Source organism: Streptopelia decaocto, assembly GCF_964273445.1.
Source record: "Streptopelia decaocto genome assembly, chromosome: 15".
NCBI lineage: Eukaryota > Metazoa > Chordata > Aves > Columbiformes > Columbidae > Streptopelia > Streptopelia decaocto.
Genome location: NC_138670.1, coordinates 1,955,622 through 1,978,608, shown reverse-complemented (window position 1 = coordinate 1,978,608; position 22,987 = coordinate 1,955,622). Strand labels below are relative to the sequence as shown.

The 22,987-nt window shown below is 40.7% G+C and overlaps 2 protein-coding genes across 12 annotated transcripts in view; one reads left to right on the top strand and one right to left on the bottom strand.

Annotated features, from left to right (window-relative positions):
• The first annotated feature begins 792 nt into the window (after positions 1 to 792).
• Positions 793 to 17,770, top strand: PIWIL1 (piwi like RNA-mediated gene silencing 1). 2 transcript variants are annotated; one of them, XM_082066050.1, is made up of 21 exons: positions 793 to 914; positions 1,563 to 1,651; positions 3,902 to 4,052; positions 4,771 to 4,896; positions 5,236 to 5,450; positions 6,053 to 6,174; positions 6,750 to 6,830; positions 7,267 to 7,464; positions 7,828 to 7,939; positions 9,593 to 9,713; positions 10,325 to 10,442; positions 10,571 to 10,685; positions 11,630 to 11,817; positions 12,406 to 12,482; positions 12,828 to 13,024; positions 13,307 to 13,410; positions 13,902 to 13,972; positions 14,499 to 14,652; positions 15,235 to 15,363; positions 15,642 to 15,789; positions 16,260 to 17,770. In XM_082066050.1, the coding sequence occupies exons 2-21, from the start codon at positions 1,571 to 1,573 to the stop codon at positions 16,374 to 16,376; spliced, it is 2,625 nt and encodes an 874-aa protein (XP_081922176.1). In that variant the 5' UTR covers positions 793 to 914; positions 1,563 to 1,570; the 3' UTR covers positions 16,377 to 17,770. The 2 variants fall into 2 exon arrangements, with proteins under 2 accessions (XP_081922176.1, XP_081922175.1); XM_082066049.1 differs by lacking the exon at positions 793 to 914 and having other exon boundaries at positions 1,521 to 1,651.
• Positions 17,771 to 18,156: 386 nt separating this feature from the next.
• The window catches only part of RIMBP2 (RIMS binding protein 2), a gene marked incomplete at both ends in the record, with an annotated part of 43,441 nt that continues 38,610 nt past the window's right edge, over positions 18,157 to 22,987 (bottom strand). For 5 of the 10 annotated variants that reach the window (XM_082066025.1, XM_082066033.1, XM_082066026.1 and 2 more), the window contains 4 exons: positions 21,391 to 21,417; positions 21,962 to 22,096; positions 22,167 to 22,238; positions 22,518 to 22,621. In XM_082066025.1, coding sequence (XP_081922151.1) covers positions 21,391 to 21,417; positions 21,962 to 22,096; positions 22,167 to 22,238; positions 22,518 to 22,621 — 338 coding nt within the window. Of the gene's footprint in view, positions 19,570 to 21,390; positions 21,418 to 21,961; positions 22,097 to 22,166; positions 22,239 to 22,517; positions 22,622 to 22,987 lie in introns of those variants that run through there. The other 5 variants (XM_082066024.1, XM_082066028.1, XM_082066027.1 and 2 more) reach the window with 2 other exon arrangements.

Sequence of the window (22,987 nt, the reverse complement as noted above, 5' to 3'; positions counted from 1 at the left end):
AGGAAATAATTTTTAGCGGGAAAATTCTCCTGTCACACAGGTGACCAACGTGGTTCAAAAGGCCGGTTCTGCCCAGGGGCACCACGGACACCGGGCACGGCCCCCGGGTGCGGCGGGGGTGACGGTGTCTGGGGAGCCCGGAGCTCCAGCCTGCCCCGGGGGTGGCCTGGGGGGACCCCCGACCCTCGCACTGTGGACACCAGCGCGTCACCGTTATCAGGCGAAACGCTCAGCGCCAGGTTTATTCGCCACCCGAAGGAGCAAGCGGGGACCCGAGCCATCCGCCTCCCGAGCGGGCAAGGGGAACAGCCGCTGCGCTCCGGCCGCCTTCGACTGCGCTCGGGACTCTTCGGCGACTCTTCGGCAGCACTTCGGCAGCGCTCGGGACGCTTCGGCAGCGCTTCGGTGCTCCTCGGGACTCTTCGCCGTTCCTCGGGACTCTTCGGCGCTCCTCGGGACTCTTCGGCGCTCCTCGGGACTCTTCGGCGCTCCTCGGGACTCTTCGGCGTTCCTCGGGACTCTTCGGCGCTCCTCGGGACTCTTCGGCGCTCCTCGGGACTCTTCGGCGCTCCTCGGGACTCTTCGGCGCTCCTCGGGACTCTTCGGCGCTCCTCGGGACTCTTCGGCGCTCCTCGGGACTCTTCGGCGCTCCTCGGGACTCGGGAGCCAATCGGAGGAGATCGTGCGTTCCCGCCTTGCACCGCTAGCGCGTGCCGCCCGGGTTGTCTGCGCCTGCGCGCCGGGGCTGAGCGGCGGGCAGTGGCGCCGGAGGTGGCCCGTCGGTCCCTACGGGGCCACTGTTGTGTTCGAGGGACCGGCCTGCGGGCGCCTTCGGCTGCGGGAGTGACAGCTGGCCCTCGCGGAAACAAAGTCGTCTGGCGTCGTGAAGAGGGCGGCCTGTGGTGTGTCGTGAGGTGGGAGCAGAGCCGCTCGCGGCCCGGGGACAGGCTGAGGGGACGCCCAGGGCCCGGCGGGGCTGGCGGTGGAGGCGCCTCTGGGCGCGGTTTCTGGCCCCACAAGCTGCTGGAGGCTGAGGGAGAAGTTGGGGGCGAGCCTGTGCAGAAGGAAGGGTTGCTGTGGGGAGAAGGGGATGGACAGGTCTCTGGGCTGGTTTCCGCCGTCGGGGAGCTAGCCAGGTGTTAAGGGTTGGTGTGTGCTGGGGGTGAAGCATGTGCTGCCCCCAGGGTAAGGTAGCAAATTAGTCTGAATTGAGTCTCAATTATAACTTGAAAATAACATCAGCAAGCCCTGAGTTACGCTTGGATGAGGTTGCAGATCCTGCTGTGCTCTCCAACCTTGGTGACTTTCTTCACAGCCTTAGAATTTGTGGTGGACTGTGCCAGTAGGTTCAAACTTGACTATAAAGAGCTGTAACTTCCCTACACTCCCTGTTGTGGCTGTGTTGGTGTGGAGATCCAGGAACAGGGAAGTTTGCAGAAGGGGGTATGTTTTACTGAACCAGATGAAATTAAACAAGAGTGAATAGTGTTCATAATATTTAGTGGAATTAGGGTGGGGGAAGGAGAAGATTGAACACTAATGCTGTAGGTGGTTTATCTTAGAAGAGAAGATGACAGGAAGAGCGAGAGCCAGAGCAAGAGGAAGACCTCCGGGACAGGAGGCTGCGATTCCTTCTGTAGGAGCTGCATCTGTAAGTTGGTTCTCTGTTTAAGAAGCACAGGTAGGCTTTGCAATGTCACAGCTCAGCTGCTTCTTATTTTAATATCAGGCGAATGTGCTAGATGGTATGTGTGTATGTATATATTGTGTTTGGGGTATAGTTACATTAACTTCTTTTTATAAAGGAAACTTTTGCATGCTTCCAAGTACTCTGATGTAATACAGTTGGCGTAGCAGCTAGTGGAAATAGTGAATTTATAAACCTAAAAGACCTCATTGCTTCAAACTTGTTTTCTTCGATTTGAGTAGAATTGTTAGCAGAAGTCAGGAGGTGATATCAGTGTCCTGCTGCGGGTGAAGAGGAAAGTAAGGGGAATGGTGAGGCTTGGGTGCTTGACATGGTCTGTGAATATTGATGCAATCTGAGTGGAGACAAGTCTGTCTTGGTTTTTTTTTCTGTGTAGCTGCCACTGTTCTACCTTGTCAGCTGTGTGTATCTCCCTCCAAGAGGGTTAGTTCCAGAAGTGTTTCCAAAGACAAGTTAAAAAGAGGTTGCGGAATGAATAAGAGGTTTTATATTAGGTGTTTGGAACATGAGGGCTTAGGCATGCGCTCTATCTCAGTTTAAGTGAGAATGTAATCTATGCTGATTGCAGGGAACAACTAGCCATGTGTTTTAGAATTGAACCTTATCATTTGACTTCTACACTATACTGATACAGAAGTATTATAATACACCAAGTTGTTCTTACTTAGGTTTTTGTGAAAAAGCATTAGTGAGATTTAAGGAGGTCAGGGGCCTGTCTTTCCTTGCTGTGGTGTTGCTGCAGAGGCAGGAAAGAGGATTAGTTGCTCAGTGCCTGGGAACTCTTTCTCAGTGTAGATACTGCAGCCACCAGGGAGGATACCAGGAAGATAGAGCTTGGCTCTTCATAATGGTGCATGGTGGGAGGATGAGACACAATAGGTACAAATTGAAGCAAGAGTTGTTTTGATTGGACACAGAAAAAAATGTGTTCATGATGAGGACAGTCAGGCTCTAGAACAAGTTGCCACTGAGGCTGTGCAGTGTACATCCCTGGAGGTGGGATAAATCTCTGAGCAACCTGGTCAGACCTCAGGATTGGTCTTGCTTTGGGTCCCATACAGTGAATCCTATCCCAGCATAATCTCTTCTGTCAATTTATGACTCGATATTGAGCTCTGCTCTGATCCTTTAATGGATGGGAAAGGGGTATAGTCAGCTCGGGACAGCAGGACTCACTGCCTGCCTCTTGGGCTGGAGAATCTCTGTTGGTGATAGTGTGGCTACCTTCAGGAGCAAGGGTGGAGTATAAATGGGAGAGGTAAAGCAGAACTGATCTTTCCTGAACTACATTCATGGATACTAAAGGGAGCACAAAATTTGTGATAACATGCTGTTACTGTGACAGTACTGGACTCTAACACACATGCTCTTTAAAGTTGTGTGTATTTGATCTTTGCAGTAGTGCTTATGGGTATTTACAGACTAAAAAGGTATACTTTTGATAGATCTTATAATGTGTAAAAATGAGGTGGACAGTCTAAACAGAGAGGCCTGCTTAGTTACTGGATCATGTGTTCAGTGTCAGAACATGCATATGGGAATCAGAAGACCTGTACCAAGAGCTCTGAGAGCAAAGGAGCAGAGGAACTCCAGGAATGGATTGCTGGCAGGTCGTGTGACACTGGTTCAGGGGTTCCTCCTGCTAGCTCAGGTTTTGTGATCGTTCTTGGTACTGGACTCTTGCTTCCTTACACTTAAAGTAGAGAACTTGATTACTCCTGGGGGAACTGCTGACTTGTGGGGCAGACGGCAATTGGTAACATCAAACTGAATTACAGGATTGTTCATGACTGAAGCTCCTGTTTTGCTGTTCTGCCAGGCATGAAACTTTTTAATATTATCTATTCATTAGACAGTAAAATTAAAAAATATGTCAGCTACTCGAAGTGTCAAAGAAGTTGTTAAAAATGAGAAGTCTGGAAATTTTAGAGATTGGAAAGAGAAAAGTTACATTTACTACTAGTTAAGTGAATATTAACTTACAAAAAAGTGGAACCCCATTGTTTTGGAGTTTGAAGTACAAAGTAATAACACTGCTATTTAATATAGGAAAAAAGATTTAAACTTAGATCTAACTGCTACACTTGGGTGTTTGAGTATTCTGCACTTGGTTGGTGACATTGTTTTGGTGTACTCTGGGAGGTGTGCTGTTTCTTCAGTTGCAGTGGCAAAAGTTGTTCCCAACTCTTGCAGGTCCAGCAGGCTTTGCCAGGTCAGCTGCCCGGCCATCAGCAACCTCAGCAGCCACATGTTCCTCCATCAGTGTCAGAAGAACCTGGTGGCCGTGGACGACAGAGGGTCCCTCAGGGTGTTCCACAAAGCCAGGATGTGAAAAGGCCAGAAGGTCAGAAAGAGTGAAAAAGTTCATTGCCCACAAGACCAACTATTTTGAAGAGAATGCAATAAAGACATTCTTTTGACTGTATTTCTGATTTTTCTTACCAAAGGAGATTTATTTCTAAGATTTGGAAAGTTCACTGTACATACCTTGTGATGATAATATTGTCATTCTGAGGTGCCGTATAACATCCAGGAATCTTGAAAACTACCTTGTGTGCTCTCCTCCATCTGTACCATCTCCTCTATCAAAATAGTTTAAACATTAAATAAGAAAGCAATTCACACCGTTAACTGCATGAATACCAATAGTAAATTTCATTTTGATATTTCATTGTTTTCCTCAGTCTTGATAAGGAAATTAGGCTTTCTTACCTATTTCACATTACAGTGTATTTAAAGGTTTCAGTACCAGCTGGAGCTGAAATGAAAGATTTGTCCTCCCCATATTTGCAGATCAGGCTGTTGATTTGAAGGGTTTACATCTGTTTTTCATCTGGCTAGTGAGCTGTTCTGTTTTCTTACTAGCTAACTGTAAGTCAGAAGAAGTTGACGTGTTACATGAGTGCTATTTTAAAATTAATTTACTATATAGCAAAAGCTGAAAGTTAACATTTCATAATTTCTCTTAATTGTATATGTATCTGACTTTCAAAATGGAATTGTATTTAATTCTTATTTGTATGTACAACTTGATTTTAATTTTTCCTCAAATTTCAAAACAGGATTACAGATTTCTGCAGGATTTCAGGAATTGTCTTTAGCAGATAGAGGCGGACGTCGTAGAGATTTCCATGACCTAGGGGTAAATACTCGGCAAGCCATAGAACATGTTCAAGAATCAAAAACTGGTATGTCCACCAAGGAAATGTATGTTTTGGTGGAAACTCATCTCTTTAGTACCTAGTACTAATCCTTTGGGGGGCAGGTTACTGATCTAAATGCTTACCTCATTTGATGTGGGAGTTTTCCTGACTACTGAAGGAACTATAAGAATCTCTCATGAGCAGGTGTCTATGATAACACCATGCCTGTGTGAGCATTTCCTACAGCTTACTGAGCTAGAAGTTCCAGAACACAACTGACCTCTAATCTTTGAATGCTTTAGTTTTTTGAAATTCTCAAAGCTCTTGAATTACTGTAAACTGGTAAAATTTTGTAACTACTAAGATGTTTGCCTCTCATTTTAGGTTCCTCAGGTCTTGCGATAAAATTAACTACAAATTACTTTCGTTTGACATCTCGACCGCAGTGGGCTTTGTATCAGTACCACGTTGGCTACAGCCCAGAGATGGAAGCACGCCGTCTTCGATCAGCTTTGCTCTTCCAGCATGAAGAGCTAATTGGAAAGACACACGCATTTGATGGATCAATATTGTTCTTGCCAAAAAGACTAGGGAATAAGGTGTGATATGAGAATGCTATTTTATTTTTTATTTTGACTTGCATTTTATGATGCTTATTGTTTCTTACCCATCTGGGTAAAAGTAGAGAATTGATGCGCTTTGTGCTGCTCTTGGCCTCACTGAAGGGACTGAGTGTAACCGGTGGTGTTAGCAGGGGTGCAGAGGAGTCTGGACTCAAGGTTGAGCATGGAAAAGGGAGAGAGGGAAGCTTTGTTCACTGTGTGTTTTAATGTTTGCCTTGTTGCCTCCCAGTACCTGCATCAGTAATTAAATATATATTAATTGGCAATTAAGTTTATTTCCTGAAGGTGAGTCTTTTTCCTGTGATGGCAATTGGTAAGGGATCTCCCTGTTTTCATCTTGAATTCAGCTGCTTTGGGGATGGTCTCCATTCTATTCCATTAGTCATCTTCACCCAAAAAAGTAAAGCATTTTAGGTTGTAGTTCACCGTCATAGTAGGAAGTCAAATTCTTGTTTCAGCTAAGTCTTGAATGGTTACTTAGAATCTTGAGGTGCAAGTCCAATTTTATATTAATTGAGCAAAGTACAGCTGTAGCTCTGTTTGCCTCTAGTTTTATTAACCTAACTTCACTTTCTCAGGTTACTCAAGTGTGTAGTAGGACCCGAAATGGAGAGGATGTGAAGATAACAATCACATTGACTAATGAGTTGCCACCTAATTCACCTACGTGCCTGCAATTTTACAACATCATTTTTAGAAGGTTTGCTGTCCAAATTATGTCTTTATAAGAAGTCATTCTGAAAGTATCTGCCTTAAGTTTTTCCTTTCTGAAGGGTGGACAACAGATCAATATTTATATATGTAAGTTTTTAAGCCATTGTGGCTACCTTTACTATGTGGCCAACCACATGTGGCAACATTTTAATGTGCAGTTAGATGCATGTTTCTGGCACATGTTGGTGTGAAATGAATTTATACCTTTTCTCCGAGCAAACAGTAGTGCAGGGCCTTGAACTGACAAATTACTTTTTTTGCTGGAGTCTTTCCACTTAACCTTGGTACCTTGGCTACGTGGTTCATCTGAAATGTTGCTTGTTGAGACTGCTACCTTCAACTGGTTGGTGAAGGGTTGGGTTGTATGCTAACTTGCTCTGAACTGATTATCATTAATAGGTGTCCATGCCTTTCTGCATTGAGTTAAATGAAAAGTTCATATTCATGTCTGTTTCATCTAGTCAGATGAACAAGAAATGAGGTTTTGTGGAGGGATGGGACCATACATAGTTTGATAAACTGAATAATAATGGTAAATGACACCTGTATTTCAACTTCTAGGATTTTGAAGATGTTGAGTTTGCAGCAGATTGGACGTAATTATTACAACCCCAATGACCCAATCAGCATCCCTAATCACAGGTTTGGCAAAATGGATACTCCGGTTCAGGAGGGCTGCAGGGAGAAAGAGTGATGTTTTGATGTTGCTCTGATGGTTTGTCTTGTAATAAAACCACGGACCTAAAACCTGGTATTCCTGGGTGGCATGAGACCTCATTCTCCTGACTTAGTGTCTTGTGTGTCTAAGATCTCATTACTCATTTCCAGTGTGTGTTCTGCTGTTACATTTTACTTCAGTGTCAGAAACCTTGCTTAACTGTCTGTAGGGCTGAGATCTCTGAATGCTTTAATTCTAAAGCTCAGGAGTGTCCAGCCTTCATTCTGAAAGCCATTTAATCTGACATGTAAATTCCTGCTTTCTAGTGTCTGGGAAAGTGGACAGATGTATAGTAACTTAAGGGGTGAGAATAGAGATGCTTTAAAGCACGTTACGATTCTGTATGTTCTCTTCTGACAGGTTAATGGTTTGGCCGGGCTTCACAAGTTCTATCCTCCAGTATGAGGAAAGCATTATGTTATGTATGGATGTGAGCCACAAGGTTCTTCGCAGTGAAACAGTGTTGGATTGTATGTACAGTCTGTATTACCAGGTTGAACAGCAAAAATTCAGAGATGTCTGTGCTAAAGAGCTGATAGGTGTAATTGTTCTGACAAAGTAAGTCTCTTTGGACTCTTGTCTTAGAGAGCTATTTATTTTTTTTGGATGTTCTGTGTCCTGAAGTATAGAATGAAGCATGAGAAAGCATGAAAATGATATAATTGTCGAGCTAGCAAACTAATCGAGGTGACAGCATTTATGAAAGCAGAAAGTACATACTGGATTAGTTCTGGTTTTGTTTGATTTTACAGTTTAGCTTTTAGTAGAATTGATAACCTGTTACAATTGAAAACTTGAAGTTACTGCTGCTGATAGCAAAAGTTTCAACTTACATGAGTACTGCTGTTAACTTTTGCATCCCACAGTTTTATTTCTTTTCTATTTAAGATTTAAGAAAACCTGATTAAATTGTTTATTTAGGTACAATAACAGAACATACAGAGTCGATGACATCGACTGGGATGCCAATCCACAATGTACCTTTAGGAAAGCAGATGGTTCTGAGATCAGCTATGTGGACTACTACAAAAGGGTATGAAAACTGTCAGTGTGTGTGTTATGCTTTAACTTGAAACGTTACGGCATTGGTAGACATTTAGTTATGATGCATGCATCTGTAATTAATATTTTTCTTTAACGGAATTTTATTTTTAATGGATACTGTGTAATCTGAAAACAGTAGGTAACCTATGCAGCATGAGTAGTCCATCCCAATGAGTCAGGCAGATCTTTTTGCGCATCAATTTCAACTGTAAAACAGGATGGGACTTAATGAACTAGAAGCAAAATTTATATTATCCATTCTAGTTCAGGATGGAGTTTCCAAATGATAAATTTTCTCTGACTGCTGCCTTTGCTGTGATCTCACTTTTTTGTGTGTAAGTGTAGGGGTAGGAACAACCCCAGGTTCCAGTGTAAGTTGGGGAATGACTGATTAGAGAGCAATGTAGGGGAAAGGGACCTGGGTGTCCTGGGGGACAGCAGGATGACCATGAGCCAGCACTGGGCCCTTGTGGCCAGGAAGCCAATGGTACCTGGGGTGTACTAGAAGGGGATTGGTCAGTAGGTCAGAGAGGTTCTCCTGCCCCTCTACTCTGCCCTGGTGAGACCACATCTGGAATATTGTGTCCAGTTGTGGCCCCTCAGTTCCAGAAGTACAGGGAACTGCTGGAGAGAGTCCAGCGCAGCCACCAAGATGCTGAAGGGAGTGGAGCATCTCCTGTGTGAGGAAAGGCTGAGGGAGCTGGGGCTCTGGAGCTGGAGAAGAGGAGACTGAGGCGTGATCTCACTAATGTTTACAGATATCTAAAGGGTGAGTGCCAGGAGGATGGAGCCAGGCTCTTCTCAGTGACAACCAGTGAGAGGACAAGGGGTAATGGGTTCAAACTGGAACACAAGAGGTTCCACTTAAATTTGAAAAGAAACTTCTTCTCAGTGAGGGTGACAGAACATCAGAACAGGCTGCCCGGGGAGTTGTGGAGTCTCCTACTCTGGAGACATTCAAAACCCGCCTGGACACCTTCCTGTGTAACCTCATCTGGGTGTTCCTGCTCCAGGGGGGGATTGGACTGGATGAGCTTTCCAGGTCCCTTCCAATCCCTGACATTCTGTGATTCCATGAAGTGCTATCCTTTGGATGGTTTCTGAGATATGGTTCTTCTTAAGAAAAAGTTAAACTATGAAGTGTGTTTCTTGACTGTCAGCTTGTGTTGCGTTTTTTTTTTTAATACACAAAAGTTAGTGACTGCCTGACAGACCAGCTCTTTCCAGGTACAAGAAAAGATTGTGGGACGGTTGATTTTGGGAGACTTCACTTGGAATCTTGTTTGATTCTTGTGGTGTCTTGAATTAAATTGCTTTATAGGGCAGGAATCTTGTCCATTACTGATGTGGAATGAGCATCCTAATCTTGAGTCAGATACTCTGGGTGACGCTGTCTCAAGCAAGGCAGAGCATTGTTCCTGCTGTCTCTTAAAAGTAATCAATTTGATGGCTTCCTTGTTTGGTCTTTTCTGACAAAACCAGTTCCTCTCCAGTTAGATGTGCTAATTGAAAACAGTTCCAGATTGCTTTTGGCTTGCTTTCTTTTGGGAAAAGTATTCATTTTCTAAAGAGAGTGTTATTATTAAGAAAACAGAGTGTTTGTTATGAATAGACTAACATACAACATATATTTCTCATACAGCAATATAATCAAGAAATTACCGACTTGAACCAGCCCGTCTTGATCAGTCAGTTTAGGAAGAAGAGAGGAAACTTGATGCCAGGACCTGTGGTTCTAATTCCAGAACTGTGCTTCTTAACAGGTACTGTAGCATTTTTTCATACCAAAGCATCTGTCAAACCATAATGCTTACTGAAACTGGTGTTTTGACAGCAGCCTTTTGCCAAGTTGAGTTGAAATGTTTTGTTTGTAGAAATGTGAATTTAGAAACAAGTTAGATGTTTAAATGAAGCTGAAAAGTTTGAAGGGTTTTGATGTTGCATAGTCTTTACATATGGTGTTCAACATTGGTCTGCTTATAACTTGTAGAGTTTTTGGTGGTAGAACTTCTGTTGAAAAAGAGAAATTTCCTGTAAACTTGTAATTTTGTAAGATCCATAAATATGTATTTTCCTCTGAGATACTCACTTTGCAGTAGCAGTACCTGTCTGTCTCAGTACTGTTTCCTTTTGCTTTGGAAATGCAAATGAAGAGCTGCATGTCTTGGGTGGCTTCCTCTCAAGTGCAGAAATACGTGTTTTTCTTCTGTGCAGGTGGGAATGTGTGTGCAGGGAGCAACTGGAAACCTTGATTACTACTGACACCACTTCATGTGTCTGCAGTACATGCATAGTTAGTCTGCATGACTTGCAAGTTTAGTTTTCTTAGTCCTTGGTGTAACTTATACTCAGAAAAAGATTTTGCTGTTAACAGGATTAACTGAGAAGATGCGTAATGATTTTAATATGATGAAGGACTTGGCAATTCATACACGACTGCCACCGGAGCAAAGGCAGCGTGAAATTGGAAGACTCATTGACTACATCCATAAGTATGCTACCTTAATATCTTCTGTACTTCTTTGTCATGAAACTTTGGAAGTTCTGCTGGTTTTTAAAAAAGAAAAGTCTCAGCAAGAACAGATTTCTTGGTTTTAATTTCAATCTTGTTTTGAAACAGAGATGACAACGTTCAGAGGGAACTCCGAAACTGGGGTTTAAGCTTTGATTCTAATTTATTATCCTTTTCGGGAAGAGTTGTTCAAGGAGAAAAGATCCTTCAATCAGGAAATGTGGTAAATAGAACAACTTCTAATATCTCCTGGATCTCTCACTGATGAAGTGATTTCTTAAGGAAGGACATACTACTTGTTGATTTATAAATGAAAGATTATGAGAGAAAACATTATACAAAAGTCTTTGTCCAAACAGGAGTCTCACAAACTGTTCACAGGTTCAGTTTAGGAGCCCCAGAAGACTTTTTGCCTTGCATTACAGTAGTGTCTTCCTTAACAGCCTGTCTCTCATAACAAAATCATTTCAGATGCACAAACTAGGACACTAGAGAGGTTTCTAGCTGGTTGCCATTTATTAAATTACCAAGGCTTTCAAATGAAAAGCCACTAATTACTTCAGTTCAGTAGGTAAAAAACATACAGTATCTGTTCATTCACAGGTGAGGCAACTCTTCAGTATGAATAACTTAGATTTCAATTAAGTCAGATTGCCCTAAAACTTTACGTATTTGCTCTGTAGTAGAAGTCTTCTGTTTTGAATGGATGCTTGATGGAAAAGGGCATTTTACAATAGCTTGATCTGTGTATCTGTATTCGGTAAAGCTTTTTATTGTTATTGAAAAGATCTGATATCCTCTTTGTAATAATATTTTTCTTTTTATCAAGCAGTTACCTTATTAGAAAATTGAAGAAAAATCAATACATAAATAACTATGTAGCACAAAATCTGTGCAGCAAATAGTAACAACTTATCTGGACTAAAAATCATAAGTATCTTTGCATAATTATGAATGAAACATTTGAAGAGTGTAGGATTTCTTGAAAGGGCTAGATAAAGTTTGTTGTAATTTAGGGACAATAGCAGTAAAAGAACAGATAAAATCTAGTCATTTGTTCTAGACAGAAGTGTTGCAGTTTGTCCTCGAGTGCATCAGGAAGTAGTTGTGGTATAGCTTGTTTGGTTGAGTGTTGATTTTTCTTTCTCTCCCATCTCTTATTTCCAGTTTGATTACAATCCTCAGTTTGGTGATTGGTCAAAGGAAAGTAGGGGAGCTCCCTTAATCTGCGCAAAGCCTCTGGACAACTGGTTATTAATATACACACGGCGCAACTATGATGCTGCTAATACCTTACTTCAAAATCTGTTTAAAGTCACGCCATCTATGGGAATCAAAATGAACAAGGCAACTATGTAAGTGTCTTTAGAAAGCTGGTGGAAAAATCATTTTAATGCTTACTAAGGTATGTCTGTTAGCAAGCTTAGGCTGCTAAATGAGGAGGTAGTACAGTATGTCACACTACTGAGATTTTTAATAAAACAAAGTTGCTTTCAGTATGCCAATTGTTTGGTTTTCTCTAGTGACTGATTTTCTTACACTTTTATTTCTGAGAGCTTTCGCTGGGGATTAAAGGATGCCACAACCAATCTATTAGGCATATAGCCATTGAGCAAAACCTTCTCAAGTGGAGCTATTAGTAATACAAGAAGGAATACATATTTTCTTGCTGACTTTGGAGATATTCTGACGTGTTCTCATTGCAAATATCTTCCCTTGAGTACACGTGCTTGCTCTTAATTTTGAATGTCGTTGCTCTTGGAAGCCTAAGTTGGGGAGGATTCCTCTTAATCTTAAAAACGTGTGAATGTTCTATGTCACATTTATAGCTATTCATAAACACTTCATACAGTGCTGATTCATAATGAGCATTTATGTTCTTGCTGAAGTTTTAATAGCTATCAGACTTTTTATGTAAACATTTTTTTCCTCTTCCTTTTCAGGATTGAAGTAGATGATAGAACAGAAGCTTATTTAAGGGTTTTACAGCAAAGTATTACCCATGACACAAACATAGTATGTATTTGAATCCATAGTTTCAAATTACATTAATCACTGTAACTGGTGTTTTAAAACTAGGGGGATTCATTCTCAGAAATAAAACTCTTGGTTCCTGAGTATCTACTACATGTCTACTCATATTCCTGTTCAAACCCCAGAATAACCGTGAGTATCCTTTGGGAAAAGAGCCTTTGTACTTGACCCTGATGTATAGACACTGAGACTGTGCAGGTATTTCTTTCATGGCGAACACTTGAATATTTCTCTTGAGCACGAGAATATTTTCCTAGAGAGCTAAAACTGTTCTGTAATTTTGAGAATGCAACTGCCTAAAGATTTCTTTTTTTTTTTCCTTTAAAGGTAGTTTGTATTTTGTCTAGTTCCCGAAAGGATAAGTATGATGCCATCAAGAAATACTTATGTACAGATTGCCCCATTCCAAGTCAGTGTGTGCTTGCTCGCACTTTAAGCAAGCCTCAGAGTTGTATGGCTATAGCAACAAAAATTGCCTTACAAATGAACTGTAAAATGGGTGGAGAACTTTGGAGTGTTGAGATCCCAGTAAGTAATTTTTAAAAAAATGTTAACTGTTTTCTTTATTGAGCTTTATTTAAAAAGCAAACCTTTTTCCCTCAAAAAATAAAACTGAGTATTTTTTGTGTAGTTTGTTTTGTGTCTGTGAGAAGAGGCATGAAGTTAAATATGACATAAGGAGACATTTCATTCTGTGGTTTACTTATGTGTCCTGAAACCATGCAGCTTATGTCACGATCCTTTTAAACTATAGGGTGCTTGAGCAGGTCTTCACATACTAACACATGTTCTGTATTGATTCCTTTTAAGCTAAAACAGGTAATGATTGTGGGCATTGATTGTTACCATGACACTATAGCTGGAAAGCAGTCAGTTGCAGGATTTGTTGCTAGCATGAATCACACGATGACACGGTAAGATTTGAATAAATCTCTGTTTTTCCCGTAACTGGAAAGTAGCTTGAATGTGGTGGGCCATCATGAAAGTGGCCGTGTTGTTTTACTGTACATGGTTAATAAAGAACTATATATTGTGAATTATTTTTTCCACAGCATCCCTGAAGGGACAGCCTCATCCTTCTCCCACAGTGCTTGGGGAGGGGGAGCAAATGGTGGGACAAGGGCTGCGAGGAATTGAGGGCATCATAGTGATAGGCTCTCCTGCCTCCTGAGTTGACTTGGGTGAAAGTTGGTTTTGATAGGGAGGAATTGCACAGGGTGATACGGTATTTGTCTCCCACAGGGGCTTTGCAAGGGAAATATTCCCATGGTACACTAGCTCTTGCTTGACTGCTTTGACCCACAATAGCCATAAAGACTATGTGGTCATAGCCATTTTAAAAATAACTTCGTTGCATAAGCCTGGGCAGTGCTTTGAAGGCCATCTTTCATTTTGTTCTTCGCAGGTGGTTCTCGCGCTGTGCTGTTCAAAGTCGTGGGCAAGAACTTGTGGATGGGCTTAAAGCCTGCTTGCAAAGTAAGGACGGCTTTCTGCTCGTGTTGAGTCGGGTCTAAGGAATGACAGTTCAGCTGCCTCAAAGCACACCTCAGCTGCCTTCAGGGGAGGCAGCACCAACTTGCACTTAGATAAAAACAGATTAAAAATACAGCTGTAAATATTGCTGAAAATTAATAACTTTTTGTGTACATTCTGTTATTCAGTACTGTATTTCGTAAGAATCATTAAATACTGCTTTTCGATGTGCTTCAAAGGAGATGGATTTAAATGATTACAGCTTCTTGCTGTGAGAGAGGCCAGCAGAGTAGATAACTTCCTTAGTTTCTTTTTATATGTATTGGTACACAGGTAAACCAGAATTCTCTTTGCCGGTGACATTTGTGTGTCATGGTGCATACCTGTTTCAGGTTACTGAAAGATTAAGGACCTTAGGTTTCAAAAACTACTGCTGTGCTTTCCAGTAAGAAAAATCCATTTTTGTTTTGGAATGAATTGTCATTATAGCTAACAGCTTTTACTCTTTTTGTTTGTTTTTGTTTTTAAGCTGCTCTAAGAGACTGGTTCAAGTGGAATAAGTGTTTGCCCTCTCGTATTATTGTGTATCGTGATGGTGTTGGAGATGGACAACTGAATACTTTGGTTAATTATGAAGTGCCTCAATTTCTGGATTGCTTGAAGAGTGTTGGTAAAGACTACAAGTAAGTCTGTTTCCACCAACCCCCTATTTTATAATGTAAGAGGATTATACACTGGGGTACAAAAAGTAGTTGCAGATGAAGATTGTGTTGTCTTTTCTTTGGTGTTTATTTTACTTGAGCTCAGATAACTACTATTCCAAGGATTGCTTACATGGTAGGAATTAAACTGCTTACCTAGCTTCTGTTTCTGGCTTGCTCTTTACCAAAAATACTGTTAAAACACAGTGTTTTCTCTATGAAAAGATGAGGTAGAGAGAGATAGTAGAAATAGATCTGTGACCAGAAGATCCCTCTTTGGTCTGTTTTGTCTCCCTGTGAAGTAAAATATGAGAGGATTGGTGAGAAATAGTATCAAAGTTACACCCAAAACAAAAAAATCTGCAGTTATGAACAATGTTCTATTTAGTCTAAGGCAATTAATTAGTGAAGACTTACATGTGAAATTAATGCCCTGGAGAGCTCCAAAGTTGCTTTTAATTTGAAGCTCTAGAGAATCTGCTTCTGAAATACTCTCAGTGTAGTTTTTCAGGATATTTTTGGATTTCTTTGTTTGTTTTAATGTCTTTTTTTCACTTATTTTAGTCCAAGACTTACTGTGATAGTTGTGAAGAAACGAGTGAATACCAGGTTCTTTGCTCAGTGTGGCGGAGGAGGACTGAAAAACCCACCCCCTGGTACTGTTGTGGATGTGGAGGTGACCAGACCAGAGTGGTAAGTCAGTATGTAAATAACATTTCTTCTGTTTGCTGGCAGCCTGATAATAGAGGGAATATATCCGATATTAAATGGGCTGTGAGATAAAGTAGAATAACCCTTTCCACACTTACGTCCTTCTCAAAAGAAATCATAGTGAATGTGTAAATGAAAGAAGTGGAGAAGCTTAAATTTTATGAATTCATTATGCAATTATTTCATGGTTTCCAATATGTAGTATTTGTATATATCAACATTTTTCAGTCCTTTCTGGGGTTTTGTTCCTTCTATTCCAGGTACGATTTCTTTATTGTGAGTCAGGCAGTGAGAAATGGCTGCGTTTCACCCACTCATTATAATGTCATTTATGACACTGGAAAACTGAAACCGGATCATCTACAACGTTTAACCTACAAACTTTGCCACATGTACTATAACTGGTCGGTAAGTATTTCCTGATAATATTTATCTAAGATTGTACGTCTCTATACAATTACAACCCACAAGAAGGTAGGAAAAAGTCCGTCAAACAGCCATGCACATCCAAAAAGTGTGCAAGTGTGCTTCTAGACCTGGAGTGGTAGCTTGAGTGCTAGGCATTTTATGGTTATGTGATCTCTCTGAAGTCTGAAGATCAAAGTAATCATTATTCTCTCTAGAAAAGATTTGTTTTGAGTATTATCCCCAAACTTCAGTTCCACGAGTGAGGAGGGGAATGGAGTTGGGAAGTTTTTTTTGCATCTCTTCTTCTGTAGTGCATGTTTGTTCAATTTGTTCAGTTTATGTGATGTTTTCACAAATCTGCATAAACTACAGGAAATACAAAGTTTACATGTATCCTGCATCCAGGATTCTTTATTCCAGTGAGTGTGTGCTTAGTTAAATGACTTGAAATCTTTTCTTTTCTTTTGCAGGGTGTCATCAGAGTACCTGCTCCTTGCCAGTATGCTCACAAACTGGCTTTCCTTGTAGGTCAGAGCATTCACAGAGAACCAAACCTGGTGCTTTCAAACAGACTTTACTATCTTTGAAGTTAAATTACTCATGCAGTTCCTGCCCAGGGAACGTAGCATGGGCTGGGTGCTGCTGGTGCTGTGGGGCTGCTTTATTGTTTGTTTGTTTGGGTTTTGTTTTTTGGGTGGTAGGGGAATAGGTTTTGTTGCTGTTTGGTTTTTAGTTTTTGCTTTTTGTTTTCTTGGGAGGCGTGCATGGGGCAGTCATATGTGCAGGTGGGAAACTTTTAAGTTTCATTGTAGCAGGAAAAAACTAGAGCATTTGAATAGGCCTCCGCTTGCTACAAAAACGCTAATATTTTCTTATTTAATATTTACTTACTAAAGTGTTTGTGGGATTCTTCACAGAAGGTGGTCAGTTGTTCTTGCTTTTATTCATGTTTTGGACAAGTCTTACACAGAATTATTTTTCAGCACACAAGTTCTGTAGTTACACAGACTGTAACCCAAACTTCTCCCGTTAGCACGTTACACCTTCAATTTTTTAAATGCAATTGTTGCTTCCTTGTTTTTCTTGGCTGTTAAAACCAGGGCAAAATTTTGTCTCCTAAACTGTTTTCTATTTTGCAAAGGCTATCGGCCATTCGTGGTCATCCAGGCTCTGTTTTCAGATTGCACTAAGCTGCAAAGCCTCTGGAAGGGTTTGTAATATTTTGCCCTTTTGAGTGACTCACAGACCAACTAGAAACTCTGGTGTGCTCACTGCTGTCTCCGGGGAGCAGGGGGTTGAAATGGGACATGTCCAAACTGCCGTAGCTGAGGATCCAGTTCTGTGTACACCAGAATTTCAGGAATGTCTCAGAGGCAAAATTCTTTGTCAGTCTTAGCACAGCTACAGGAACACCTGGCTTATCTAAAGCCACAGTGTTCCCCTTGGCCCAGCTGCAATGCTGTTGTGGCACCAACCTATTGACATGCGTTTGCTTAGTCTTGTAACTTCATATTTGCTACGTAGTGTGAAAAAATCGTTGTTTTAGACAACTGCAAATTCATAACTGGAATGAACTAAATTTCTTGGTTGAGATTTTCATTTAACAAGCTTGCATTTAAACAAAAATAATTTCCATCAAAGAATGCACTGTAGCTGGTTTTACTGTTCATGGGGTTTTTTCAGTTGTGCAGTTCCAAGCAATGCAAAGTGCTTGGGCCTTGGTTTGTGTTTTACTTCTAAGATGTTCATTGTTAATTATTCAGCAGGAGAAGTTTAGTTTGTAAAGCAAATAATAGCAGTTGTGTTGATGGAAGTTGAGTTCAGATTTTTGCATTACGAGACACAGAATCAAACTAGTCCGTACGCAAGAATTTGGGTTAGTGCTGATGTTCGATGTTTTGTTTTGATTTGTTTTTTAACTAACATGTTGTGGACCATGTTCCTTTCTTTGTGAGATTTAAATAAAGTTGTTGCTGTAATTCTTGCTCATTTTGTTGTGTTAGGTGTATTTGTGTACATATTTCAAGGCTGGGCTTTGGGCATACTATGTGACATATGCTAGAGTCATTTTCTATCCATTTTTCTTTCTGGAAAGCTCCGGGAGTCTTGGATTTAGACGAGCCTTTATCCTACAGTAATGGATCTTACTATTTGTGCCCCATCCTTCAGAAAGGGAGGGAAGGTCAACACAATAATCAAGCAGCTGATACAGGTGATTCATGAAACGTACTGCACTCTACAAAATATCAAATAATTTATTTATATAAAATATAATACACAACGGTTGGACACATGCACACACCCACACAGTACTTTACCACAAATTTAGGCCAGTTATTTTCTTTAATTAAATGTTATAATCTAGCACACGGTATCTTACAGTAATTTACATTATCCTCTGAAGACACAATGGGGAAGCTTTGATCATTCATTTATAAACCTTCCATAAATTACAAAAAGAAAGGCAGTCTGAAAAGTATGTATAAACAGTAAAAACAATTTACAAATGGACAAGAATTACAAAATAGTAACAGCCAATGACTGCCATCAATGTGTTAGATTTTGTTTTTTTAATGGAAATGCCAATATTGCAATTAATACTTGATTATCACCTGTTCCAGCCTTTTTACTGGCTACGGCTTTGATAACACAGTTTTTACTTTAGACACGCACTTTATCTTGGATCTGACATCAGCAATATGAAAATGCCTTTTAACTTAGGCCTGTACCTGCATGGGAAAAGAAGGTGGGGAGTAAACATTTTTTATTGTGTTATTTTTATTTTTAATTATTCTTTTTTATTTCCTGGTAATTTAGAACAGTGAACCAGGAGCTCCAGAACTGGAGGCTGTATGGTTGAAGCTGTGTGAGTCTCTGAATAACTTACACTGGATCTGATTTCAGTTTACTGAGAAGGTTGACCAAAAAAAAATCAATACAAAGGTTTTGGTTTGGAAATAAAGAAAACAAAAAAGCGTTTTGCACAGCACTTCCAAAGTCCCGAGAGTTCCATCAGACATTAATGGAGTCAGTAACACAGCGCTTGATCTGAAATTACCATGTTCTGAGGAAGATGAAGACAGCGGAATACACAGTACATACAAAGTATACGTGGTATATTTATTAGACAGTACAAATCGTTGTGCATTAATAAGGCAAAACATCAAGGCTGATTAAACTAGGAGTTTCAAGACCATTTTTGTTACTGATAAAGATTAGATACAGGGGAGTGATCTCTGAACCAGGGATCAGTGAAGAGTTTTCTTCCCCCCACTCATGGTTAAGGAGACCAAAGGCTGAGATTTATCCAATGGAGTTGCGGGTGGTGAGTTGACTTCAAATCAAACCATGTTCTTCTGGTCTTAATCCCACATTTTAATTTTTTTTTTTAAGAAAAAAGTATATGCAACAACACATCCACTTCCTTTTCTTGCTGTTTTGATTAAGCAATTCACATGACTCTATTGGTGCTAGAGTTAAAAACGCAAAGGTTTGGTCAAGCTGTACTGCATAGTCATGAAAGCCCTAGTTTGGACGGTTAAAAGAAATACACAGACTGGAAGCTTTACAAGTTGTCCAGGAGCACATGAATCATTTCACTGCACCAAGCCTTTTCAGCAGTTTCTTGCCTTTGGAAAGCAGCCCCTTTTTCTTTTTCGAGGCCATATCCCTGCCTCTCCCAGGAGCCCCCGGCCCCACGGGTGATGGAGGTGACCCGGAATGGAGATGGACTGTGGGCGATGGTGCTCGCCGGGATGTACCTGTATTCTCAGGAGGAACCTATTAGGTACATTGTTATCATTTATTGAATGTTTGAAAGCTTGAAAGCTGTTAGCATCAAGAAAGTTGGTAACATCATTTGTCCCATTACCCACTTAACAAAAGGTCTGGTTCCTTTCTGCTTTTGTGGCTTAAAATACCGTATGGGCTTATGGAAAAATGCATCAATTTTAGGAAGTGCAGACAATAGGAAACACGCCAATAGAGCCCTGTTTGCTTATACCTTTTTTTTGCTTTTTTTTTTTTTAAAGAGCGAGCAGGATCCGCTTAGTTTGCCACAGTTCAGGCCACAAAAGCCACAAAATTAGTTTTGCATTTCAGTACTCATAGTACAAAAATGAAGAGGGACAGTTGTAGCTATAGTTTTAGGAAAATAAATGTGTTAATTACTACAGATCAGCAATCTATAGGAGCCAAACTCTTTTCAGACGAAATTACTTAAAGATGCTATATGATCACTTATTTTTTTAAATGCCTTTTCTTTAAAATTGGCCTGTGAACTTTATGTACATATTTGAGGAGATGGCACACTGGCTTCAAAAAGAAAAAAGAAAGAAAAAAAAAAAAAGGAAAAGAAAAAGCTAAAATGAACCTTAATTGCAATCAAAGAAAGCTTAAAGACCCTGGCTGCTGGATGCATGTGCTGCAGCTATGGGCTTGCTGAATGGCGTGAATACCTGTATGATACAGATGGCGGCATTCCTAAATATTTTAAACAGCTATTTTTATAATTTTTTTAATTTTTTTTTTTCAGTCATCAAAAGCACTGGAATGAAAAAGCTAAAACTACTTCTACTTGGCCTATCCTAAGTACAGTGCTGGTGACACAGCGTGGCGCTGGCAGTTAAGATGCTATTTCTGTAGTAGGATCCATGCCTGAGGGTCCCTGGTGGAGCGCAAGTTAAAACATCAGCAATTCACTGGCTTGTGCAACAGCGAGTTAAGCGAAGGGGCTTCAAGCCTACTTTGATTTTTAAATCAAGGTCTAATTCTAATGAAAAAAACAAATTAAAAAAACAAAACAAAACAACTTGGTAAAGCACCCCAACGTACACCTGAAGATACCAGATATTGAGTCTAATGCATTCATTCCGTGAGCTGCATGGTTCATATGAGACTTTTATTGCATTGGTAAACCAAACACTTGGTAATACTTCAAATGTGCATTTTGTAGGAAAACCCCAGGAAACTGTACCATTCAAAGAGACTTTTTCGGAATTGTTGAATAGTTGGTCTTAGGAAACTGGGGTATAACCAATCATGGAAACCACATTTTAAGGCAGATAATTTAAGTGGCTGTATTTGAGCGTCATGAGTTTCAAACCCAACGGTACCCGTGTAAACTACAGCGAGCAGAAGCTCCTCTTTCAGTTGGGTGCTCGGTCAGGTTGGGCGGTTGTGCTTTTCTCTTGCTCTAGAACTGGGAGTTTTCCGTCCCGGTTGGCTAACAATGCAATATGCAGCTGTTGGGAGGGCCGGCAGACATCCAACTCGCCTTTCCATGTGAACAGAAACATTTCGCTCAGGAAGAAATATGTTCCAAACACCTTCTGAAAGTACGGTCCAATGGACTTATTTCTAAGGATTCCTTTTTAAAGGATTTGTCTCCTAAAAATACTAAATAGACTTGGTATAGTAAAAGCATTCAGCCGCTTCTTCTGTGGCCAAGGATTTTGGAGACATATTTCTTTTTCTCTCTTTTTATTTTTTGTTTCCCCCACAATTAAGTTTCCAGACTTGCATTAGATAGCCCGGTAGCTTTAATTGAAACCTCTATTGGTATCTTCAGTTGCTCACTTACGTGAAGGCTACATTGCCTTATTAAGGTGTGAAATGAACACTCTTCTTCTGTTTCCAAGCAGATGAGCAAAGAAATAAAAATATATATAAAATATATAATATAGAAAAGTATTGCAGTGATGAAACAAAACCAAAAATGAGATACTCTAAACATGATTAGTCTTTCATCAGAGAGAAGTCCCTGGCAGTTAAGAGGAGGACACGGGGGTAAAGCTGAGCACTGCCTGCAGTTGCAGTTTGCATTTAAGGGATGCTGGTACCCGTCTTTAATCCACAGCAACTTTTGCTTTCATCTGGGTATTGCACAGAGTAAGAGTAGTTTAGAAGCAATAGGAAGTAACTACTTTCACCAGGGAAAAGCTGCTTAAACTCAAATTAGAGTTGAACGACTGTCACCAAATGGTAAATTTAGTTAAAAATGTAACAAGCTAGTGGAAGGGTAAGTAATTTTCTTTATGTTTTATTTTAAATATTTGAAAATCAATTTTAAATGGGCAAATGGATTTAAGATGTTAAAAGTAATGTCTAAATGATGCATGAAACAGAATGGAATGGAAAACAAAAGTCAAGTTTTTCTCAGTTGGTTGCTTACCCTTTTTGCTTTTGAGCGGGTCGGCGTGTCGTGAGCGTAGCGCGAGGGCGCGTCCGAGAGAAAGACCTCGACGTCGTCAGGCACTTCTTCGAGGAAGTTGGAAGGAACCAGCCCCTTGTGGCCGTTCAGCTCGCCCTGCAGCACAGGAGAGGGTCAGCAACGGCCGCTCCCGCCGCTTGGAGAGACCCAACAGAAACCAACTTACGTAGTAAAATCCATCTTCATCGATTTCCCCAAAAACGGTGATAATGTCCCCAGTGCAGAACGTCAGCTCGGCCTGGGAAAGAAGGACATGGGACACTGCACATTCTGGTAGGCAAAGGTCAACATTTTCTTTAGTCATAGTAAACCCATCAATATTTTCCACCGCTCCTTTATCTTAAGATGGTGAAACCAAATTGAACTTTGCGAGCAAAATGTCTGTTTTTTTTCTTTTCCTTCTATTCTTTGCACATCCACTGTAAATGTATAATAGTGCTTATCAATACCAACTCTGTTTTAACTCAATTACGGCTCCATAAATCGTAACCACAGTGAAGGGTTATGATGTCGGTACCTCCACGTCAACGTTAGGAGAACTTTCTCGGGGGTCATAATCATACAGGGCCACCATCCTCCTCGTAGCCACCGGCTGTTGTCTGCTGGTCCGTCTGTTCCTTTCTGTCCCAATCAAAGGAGAGGAAGGGAAGGAAAACTATCAGAGTTATCTTGAAAGAAAAACAAGGTGCAACTTCCCTCACCAGTGAGTAACAATGTGGGTATTTTTCTAGCATAGAGAACTGTTGGTTTGCTGCCTTTATTCTAAGCCACGGAGTCCTCTGAAAGGTATTTATCTGCAAAACTCACGTTCTAAAATTTTCAGCCATTTTTGGTGGTCAGAATCAGAGGTTACCAGGGTATACAAAGCCAAACACTCAATGTTCGTGTTTGTTTCATTGTATTAAAACCTCCACATTTGCTGCCTATTCCCTTCCCCCCTCCTTGTCACAAGGAACTTTTAGTGCCTGGGTTTATTCTTCACGTCTC

Excerpts from the sequence above, each read along its gene's own strand:
- PIWIL1 (XM_082066050.1), top strand. The coding sequence starts at position 1,571 with ATGACAGGAAGAGCGAGAGCCAGAGCAAGAGGAAGACCTCCGGGACAG. Across the intron at positions 4,053-4,770 it reads GGATGTGAAAAGGCCAGAAG|GATTACAGATTTCTGCAGGA; the intron begins GTCAGAAAGAGT and ends ATTTCAAAACAG. Across the intron at positions 15,364-15,641 it reads GAGGTGACCAGACCAGAGTG|GTACGATTTCTTTATTGTGA; the intron begins GTAAGTCAGTAT and ends CTTCTATTCCAG.